This window comes from Nannospalax galili, unplaced genomic scaffold (genome assembly GCF_000622305.1).
Source record: "Nannospalax galili isolate Female #2095 unplaced genomic scaffold, S.galili_v1.0 scaffold39, whole genome shotgun sequence".
NCBI lineage: Eukaryota > Metazoa > Chordata > Mammalia > Rodentia > Spalacidae > Nannospalax > Nannospalax galili.
This window is the reverse complement of record NW_008346683.1, coordinates 1,159,846-1,169,168: the sequence shown is the minus strand read 5'-3', so window position 1 is coordinate 1,169,168 and position 9,323 is coordinate 1,159,846. Positions and strand designations below refer to the sequence as shown.

General features: G+C 46.1%; 1 protein-coding gene across 1 annotated transcript in view; it reads left to right on the top strand.

Moving 5' to 3' along the window:
* Positions 1-8,345, top strand: part of Isx (intestine specific homeobox) — a 56,316-nt gene extending 47,971 nt beyond the window's left edge. The window contains exons 4-6 of the mRNA XM_008843100.3: positions 4,645-4,796; positions 6,451-6,564; positions 7,491-8,345. Coding sequence (XP_008841322.2) covers positions 4,645-4,796; positions 6,451-6,564; positions 7,491-7,730 — 506 coding nt within the window. The 3' untranslated portion in view covers positions 7,731-8,345. The remainder of the gene's footprint in view (positions 1-4,644; positions 4,797-6,450; positions 6,565-7,490) is intronic.
* The last annotated feature ends 978 nt before the right edge of the window (positions 8,346-9,323 follow it).

Below are 9,323 nucleotides of genomic sequence, written 5' to 3'. Positions count from 1 at the left end.
TCTCTGCAAACAACTTCAGCAGGATGACTAGGAAGGTGGTAGTTGATGAAGCGAGACTCAGATCCCACTTCTGCCATCACTAGAGCAGGCTAATTCCCTTTCCTAAAGGGAAATTAAAATTTAAAATTGAATTTTTTTTTAATTGGGGATTCTTGGGGGCTGGAGAGATGACTCAGCGGTTAAGAACACTGACTGTTCTTGCAGAGCACCAGGGTTCAAATCCCAGCACCAACATGGCAGCTAACAACTGTCCGTAACTCCAGTCCCAAGGGATCCGACAGCCTCTTCTGTCCTCCACGGGCAATTCATGACACGGGTGCACTTGCCTACATGCAGGCAATACACGCAAACACATAAAAAAACAAAATATTTTTAAAAACAATAAAAAAAATTGGGGATTCTTATAGGCCATTTCATGTTCTAACCCTTGGACCAAACCAAGTCACCAGTTGGTTGGTATGAGAGAAAAATAGCTTCCAAAAGGAGGGGAGGACTGGAGAGATGGTTCAGTGGTTAAGAGCACTGGCTGATCTTGCAGAAGACCCAGGTTCAAATCCCAGCACCCACATGGCACTAATAACTGTCCATAACTCCTTTCCAAGGGATCCAATGTCCTCTTCTGTCCTCTGAGGGCATGCACAACATGGGTACACTTACATACATGCAGGCAGTACACTGTACACATAAAATGTAAATAAACAAATAAAAAATATTTTTTGGTCTTTTTGAGACAGGGTCTCCCTGTAGCCCCAGCTGTCCTGGAACTTACTATGTAGACCAGGCTGGCCTTGAACTCACAGAGATCCGCCTGCCTCTGCCTCCCGAGTGCTGGGATTAAAGGCGTGTGCCACCACCCTGGTATAAATAAGTTTTTAAAGAGAGAAATGGTGATCCCAGAAGCAGTCCAGGCGGTGTGTCCAAACCCGTGCCCACTTCGCTCTACTGGAGCACTGTCTACTCTTGGCCACAAGCAAGTCTGTGTTTCCCACGCTGCCCGGGACTATAAAAATTAGGAAGAATGTTTGCAGACCATAAGAATGAATTTAGCGGGGGGGTGGAGAAATGGTTCAATGGTTAAAAACACTTGCTGCTCTTCCAGAGGACCTGGGTTTGATTCCCAGCACCCACATAGCAGCTAACAACCATCCATAACTCCAGTTCCAGGGGACCTGACATCTTTTTCTGGCCTCTGTGCTGGCCTTGCACACACATGGTGCACTTATGTACATGCAGGAAAAACACTCAAATACATAAAATTTTTTAAAAATAGTAAATATTTTTTAAAGAATGAATTTAGGCCTGAGGATATATAGCACAGTGGTAGCCAAACATGCACACACAACTCTGGGTTCAAAATAGTACCACGAAATAAAAAGACTGTGCCATCCATTTACTTGGAAATTTCATGATTTCTTTGTCTTTACAGATGTGTAATATTCCATTGTGTATATGCGCCACATTTTCCTTAGCCATTCATCGGTTGATGGATACCTCCATTGATTCCATTTCCTAGCTATTGTGAATAAACTCACAACGAACACGGATGTTCAAGTATCTCTGTAGCATGAAATCTTCAGAGAATAAGAAAACTAAAATATTGTTTAACAAAAATAAGATAGAAGAGACTGTAGAGTGTGTGTCCCTGGATAGGACTCCGATATTAGACCTCATCCACCCAGGGCTCAGGGACATCTGAACAAGAGGGGACAGATAGATTGTAAGAGCTATGAGTGGTGCTTGACCATAAGGAAACAGAGCCTTATGGGTTTCTGGGACCTTGCTCTTATGAACTTACAGCAATGGTGTCAGCATGCACAAGACCCATGCAAACTCAATCAGACAAAAACACGGCATAGAACTGGGGAAATGGGCAGGAGGTCCCAACCTTAGCTGAGGAACTATTGGCAGCTGATTACTACTGGATGAGGGAGAGTTGGTCTTCTTTAAAGGAGTGACTCTAGATAGGCTGACCAGGCTCCAGTGGATGAACTCATACCAAGAGACATCTAGGTAAACAAACCTGACTTGTCAGGCCTTAACATATATGACAGAATGCATGAAATCCAGTGGGCAGACTATGGGGAGACACAGATAGAAGAGAGGGTCTAAATACAATTAAAATGTATTGTATGAAGTGCACAAAAATTCAGTGAAAATATACATTGAAAAAAATAAAAATAATACAGAGACCGTACACGAGAGTGGTTATACAAGGCGAATTCTACTTGACTGTCGACACGTAGATTGTTTCTTGCTCTGGTTGGTTCTGTGAATGCCCATTCCTTGGTGATTTAGACACAGTGAAGGCATTACTGCATTATCTATATATTATGTGACTAGACTTAATTGTATCTCATGTGTGTTTTTATCTGTGGATTTTTCTTTCTTAGCCAGGGTTTCAAATGTTTTGTCAATATTATCCACTAATGCTTTATGTTTTAGTGTTAGGCCCCATCCCGAGATCGTACCAACATGTAATTATTTATTCCTCTAATAGTCTCTCAGAGATCATTTGTAATAATCTATCCTTTCCTTAATAATTTAAAATACTAACCTTGTCATTTACAAAATTCTTACCAATACTTAAGTTCATTTCTGAAACGTCCGTCTGCTCTTGTGGTGCATGTCTGTTACTGTAAGAACAGTGAATTGGGGACTGAAGAGACTGCGCAGTGTTTAGGAACACTGGCTGTTCTTGCAGAAGACCCAGCTTCAAATCCCGGCACCCACATGGCCGCTAACAACTGTCCATAACTGCAGTTCCAGGGGATCTGACAGCCTCTTCTGTCCTCGGCGGGCATTGCATGACACAGGTGCACTTACCTACATGCAGGCAATACACGTATACACATAAATAATTTTTTAAAAAGGAAGCACGGTGAATTATCAACGTTAGCAGCACTGCTTTACTTCTCCGAGTGCAGGCTCTTTCTGAGTACTCATCTTTTCAAGGAATTTCTCAGACATTATCACTGGTCAGCTCTTTCACCTCAAAGAAGGACAGTTTGAGGACGGAATGTAGAATGTAGGTATTATCTCTTATGAAAATATTAGGGATCTCTAATTTTTTGTCACTACAAAAAATATATTTTTATATTATTTTAGAGACAGCATATTTATATTGAGTGCTTTCTACATCAAGGCCAATCATCTGATGTTGTCTATCCCTGGACCCTGTGTACTCAAAGTCAAGCAAAGGTCAAAGAGTAAAATTGCTACATTAAGAAGGACTTAACTTAGGTCTTAAAGAACCAGTAGAAATTAGAATTGCAGACAAGACTGGTGATCAGTCTCAGGTACACGAGACCGTTGGAGGAAAACCAGAGCAAGGAGCACCTAATCGATATGCTACAGAGCTAGTCTGTGCACCGACTTGAAAGAGGCTGGGCGCTCAGCTCGGCAGGGTGATGGAGGTGGATGCCCAACACAGTTCCACAGAGCGCTGTGCCTAGAGGGAGGCCCCACAAGTGGAGTTGAATGCATATGTTCACTCTCTTGAAATTCTTAGCAATTTTATGTTGGAATCTGTGTTTTGGAAGAGGTCCAACTAGGCAATCAAGCAAATGTCATGAGATTGGAATGTGGAGCTCTGTTCAGTCAACATAACCCCAGTGCTGTTGGGTGGGCAGAGACAGGAGGATCCATAGGGCTTGCTGACTGCCAGCCTAACTCCAGGTTCAGTGGGAGACCCTGTCTCAGGAGTAAATGGAAGGGAAAGTGCCAGAACAGGACACCCAACGCCCTCCTCTGGCCTCTGTGTGCATGCACATGTGTATATGCATACATACACACACACACTGTGCATGCACATACACCACACACATATACTATACATATATACATACACACCAAAAAATAAACACTTGGAAGGCAGAGGCAGGCAGTTCTCTGTGAGATCAAGACCAGCTTTGTCTCCAGGAGGACTGGGACTAGGGAGACCATGTCAAAAACAAACAAATAAATAACCACCATGACAGGTAGAGAGAGTCTGGGAAAGAAAACAAAAGGCTCTTTGCTTCCTTTTGAACATGAGGCCCCACATTTTCATTTTTTACTGGCCCACTGGCAGAACCAGACCTGAGTAAAACTGGACAGGTGGATTGGAGACAGGTAGGCAGGGCCCTGCTGCTGCCCAGCTCAGCCTGAGCTGTGTAAGCCAAGATTGGCACACTCTCTCTGTAAAGGGCCAGATGGCAATTGTTTTAGGCTGTATACCCATATGCTCTCAGATGCAATGACTGAACTCTGCCATTATCATGTAAAAGCAGAGATGATATAGAAGGTAATGTGTGGATCTGTGTTTCAATAAAACTTTATTTAAGAATAGACAGTGGGCTGGGTCTGATCTGCAGCTCGTGACTTGCCATCTCTCATTACAAACAAGGAATGGCTCCTAAAGGCATTTGAACAGCAGAAAGGCACAAAATCAGAGAATTCTCTAGAAGGTGAACTTGACTTCAGTGTCAAGAGTAGATGAGAGGGAGATCAGCCTAGAGGGTGTTCTGCAAGACAGTGTTGCTAAGCTCCAGTTCCAAGGAGCCAGAGACCAAGACTCAGTAGCAGCAGTAAATGTTGGAAAGGGAGATCAAGGCAACTCCACAGTGGCCACGATCACCGACCCAGCTTGCATGTTCTCTCCTACAGAAGAAAGAAAGAGCAAAAGGAGAGTTCGTACCACCTTCACCACAGAGCAGCTTCAGGAGCTGGAGAAACTCTTCCACTTCACCCACTACCCCGACATCCATGTCCGCACCCAGCTGGCCACCAGGATCAACCTGCCCGAAGCTCGGGTACAGGTACGGTGCCCACCCTCCACCCTAGTCTCACTCAGGGTGTTCACTCCAACTGAGATCTCCAGTCCAGGTTTTATCTCACAAGGACCATCATCACAGTCAAACATTACTTTCCAAAAAAAAAAAAAGAGATTACCCTTATTATAAGGGTTCTCGCCTTTCGGGTGGCCGTGGAGGGGACGTTGATGATCTCCATCTATCTCTGCCCCATTCCATCTCTCACAGCTTGTTCATATTTCAAAGTGTTACATTGTGGGTCATAATAATCAAGAACAGGGTCAACCAACTTTGTCCATTAAGAGGAGCCTCTTTGGGCTTTGAGGGACGTACAGTCTGTCAGAGCCACCATTTACCCTGCCATGGTGACCTAAAAGCAGCCACAGCCATTGCAGAACCAGGTGAGCATGGTGGCATTCCAAAAAACTTTATTTACAAACATTGAAAATTAAAGTTTTATATAATTTTTAGGTGTTATAAAATATTATTCTGATCCTTTTTTTATCCACCTTTTAAAAATGTGGAAAGGTGTTTATCTTAGTTCATGGGACACTGAAAAAAAATTTGGAAAGGTGGCTTTAGCTTGCAGGATACCGTTGGCCAGGCCAGATCTAGAGCACATTTGTGTCCCCTTGAAGGGAGAAAAGAGGTAGGCAGAGCCTGGGTCCGTGGTCAGAGGAGAGTGGGGGTCCAGCACCAACAGCCTAATCTACCATCTCTCATCTCTGCACCCCAGAATGTCCACTACTTTGTCCATGCTTGGAGACACAGTCACCTGTTGTACCTCTGCCCTCTTCAAACACTCCATTTTCGAGTCCCTGACTGGCATGGGAAGTTCTGCCAGGTCTGACTATAACATCATCGACACTCTCGCTGAAAAGTTTTCTATATTATTTTTTTAAAAAATATGCAGTGGGCTTGTTCTCATTCAAAATTGAAATGGGAGCCCAGGCCAACATGCCACTCTTTATCCAACCTCCTTTCCTTCTGGCTAAAGCCCAGTTCTGCCTTAACCAGCTTCCCTTTCTTCCCATTTGGAATCGTGCTCCAGCTGAGTGTTTAGCACCTGCGTCTGCCATCAAGCCTAGCATCTAACACCTGCCTCCCCAGAATCACCAAGTACAAATGGCCGCATGTCAGCGACCATCAGGGTTCCCATGAATGCAGGGATCTGCCAATGTTCAACCTATAGATGCCAAGTGGCCCACAGGGGTTGCAAACTGGTGGCCTGCCGGTGGAAAACAGCCCACAGATGGGTTTTATTTGGCCTACACAGTATTTGAAAGCTCGGAAGCTTTCACATAGAAAATCAAGATTTCCATATTGGAAACTGGATGAGTCTGAAATATAGGCATCAGTTTCCAGGTGGCAGCTGCTGGCAAGAGCAGAGACCTCTTTAGACTCTGCTCAGCGAATACCCTTCCCAATTATCACTCATGCAGGTCCTCTAGCCCCACCCGACTCCCACCCTTTATGTACTGTCAATTGTAATCCTGGTCCCTTCTCTGAGCACTCTGGATGCAAAACCCTGCACAACATGGCTTTATAAACTGTAGAGTACCTGTTAGTTGGGAGGTGTCACTGTTCTGCATCTTGGGAGGAGGTGCTAGATGGACAGCACATCTTTTACATGTCTCCATCCGCTTTCCCCTGACCACAGATCTGGTTCCAGAATCAGCGAGCCAAGTGGAGGAAGCAGGAAAAGATCAGCAGCCTTGGTGTCCTGCAGCAGCCTGAGGCCAGCTTAGCCCTGCCAGCAAAATTGGACATGGCTGTGAGTGGCCCACTCCTCAAGGGTGGCCTGGAGGGACCACGATCTTGGAGCATCCCAGCCAGGCTTAGATGTGAGGAAGCCCCCAGGGGTTGTGTCTCCAGTACCAAGTGCAATGGAAATCCTTCTAGAAATAGGGAGGTCAAGGAGGTGTCTGGAAGATGAGGCTCTGGGATAAGTGTCTGGCTCTCTGTTCCCTTAAGTGACAATCATAGTACCTCACAAAACAGAATCACAGGGTAAAGCATAGAAGAGTAGGCAGCTGGCTCTAAAGTCGACTGTCTGGGTTCACATCCCAGCTCAAATCCCACTACTGCAGCTTAACCTGGAAGTCACCTTGTCCCTCAGAGGTCAGTACTGAAGTTTTGGCAAGGATGAAATGACTTAAGACCTGGAAAATTCTTGGCACCTTAGAAGCACTTCCTAAATATTAGATGTCCACGGAGCCAACACAGTTTTAGGTGTGTAGCGGGAGCTCAAAGCAGTTTAAAAAAAAAAAAAAAAAAAAGCGGCCGGGGGTTAATGATTAAAACTGTGAAAATGTTTGGCACCTTAGAGACACCTCCCAAAAATTGAATGTCCCCGGGGCCAAACCAGTTTTAGGGGTGTAGGGGGGGCTCAAAGCAGTTTTAAAAAAAAAAAAAAAAAAAGCTGCCTGGGGTTATAGGATTTACACACCCCAGAGAGACCCAAAGGATGGTTTTTCCTAATGGAGCAAGGTGCTTTCCAGGCACATTGTGAGGGTTTGGACTAGATAGGTTGGCATGGGTTCACACAGGGCGTTAGGTGCTCAAAGTCCCTGCCAGGCAGGACAAACCAATCACACTACCCATCCTAAGTTGCTCAGCCATGGGAGCAGCTGGGAGGCTGAAGGGACAGTCCTAGGTAACGTTCAGAACTCATCAGTCCCCAATGATTTCTCCTGACAGGGTCCCCTGCTGACGCCCACTGCTTTGCCCATGCTGGCTCCTCCCACAGGGCACTACCCCCTCGTTCAGACTCAACTGGCTTCAGCCCGGTTGCCTGCACAGATCACCCTTGTCCCACAGCACCCATGGGAGCTGCAGCCCCTGCCCAGCCCTCTCACCCAGCAGACCTGCATCCCTGCCCTCTGCATCTTGCCACCTCCACACCCCAAGTGGGGCAGTGTCTGTGCCACTTCAACATAGGAACCAGACATCCTCTCCCAATGCGAGCTGCTCCCCACTCTTGGTACAGCAGGTGGCACATGGTGCAGCGGGCCTCAGGGAAAATCACTTCACAATCCAATGATGGCCCACAGCCCAGGAGGCTGCCCAGAACACGACATCAGAAGGCTGCACTGGCCACAGCAACCAGTCAACAGCAAAGGACAGCACCCGTCTCACTAGCCAAAGATGGTCTCCTGGTTCAGAAGTCTGGCTGCCTGAGAGCTGGGGACAAGTTCCAGAACAGGATGCTCTCCTCTTGCGCCCCTGCACTTTACCTGCCGTGCAACCTGCAGCTGGTCTCTTGCCCCCTCTGGACCTCATCTGTAACATAACAGCTGGAAAGATGATTTCTTTACATGGAGGAGGAGGAACAGAGGGGCTATGCATTTATGAGCCCATCTACACATTCCTTCCCGATGTGTTTATTGAGCACTGAGCACTATGCTCCTGGAACCAGACATAGAGCTGAACAACTCCAGGCTGCCCAGGTTGGGTGAAAGGCGGTACTACCTCTCCCTGCAAGCAGATGCCAGTGACCTGGCACTTGGTTCACATTTAGCACATTCTTTTATGACTTTGATATGAAAATCTCAAAATGGGAAAATAGAGGAAATTTTTAAAAATTTAAAAAAGAATGTAGTATCGTTGGTTATTCTGCTGGGTTGGGAAGGAACCTCATTCTTATTGGTATGATTGAAAGGTGACAGTGAGCTTTTTCCAGACCTTTGTCTTCCTAGGACATGTGCAAGGATCCAGCTAGAAAGTCTGCGTCACTGTTCTGGAAAGCCTGAGGTTTCCTTTGGCTCTTTCTTTTCTTGAAGGGAGACCCTGGGCAGGACCACATGCTCTGCCTGAGCCTCTACTTTGCGTAGGAAACTGTTTTCAGTAGGATGGAGGCAGCAACTCCCACCTAACACACAGAGTATCTAGGAGGCTCCAGGAGGAGGGGCGAGCACCTTGCAAAGTGCGAGGGCTGGGCAGATGCTGGAATGATTTTGGCATCCCACGCCTCACTGGGAAGGCCACTGCTTGGCAGCATCCCCAGTCCAACAGAGAACATCTCACTGCAAAGGCCACTACTTGAGGTCACGATACAGGGAAGAACAGGGTTCCCCCCATTAAGGGCTCTTAGTCTCATTCATAAAACAATTTGGATGGTTTCCATAATGTAGTGGTTATCACATTCACCTCACATAAAACAATTTAAGAATGGACTCAAACAGAAGCATTAGGACAATTTCGTTCAAATTTTAAGGAAAATTCTCAGGGCAGGCAAGCTGTGAATCTCAGCAGCTGCCTTGGGAGGAAAAAGGAGGGAAGAAGAAAAAACTGCCTTGAAGACACGTGGGTTTGAAGTCAGCATGGAGATCAGGTACGTGGCAGACTAACAAGCAGATAGCAGGGAGAGGAAAGGAGTTTTAGAGGAAAAGAAATCCAAGATGTTGGGGCAGCCCAAAGTGTTAGGGAAAGTAGGCTTAAAGAGAGATAGAAGCCAGGCGTGGTGGCACACACTTTTAATCCCAGCACTCAGGAGGCAGAGACAGGTGGATCTCTGTGAGTTCGGCCAGCTGA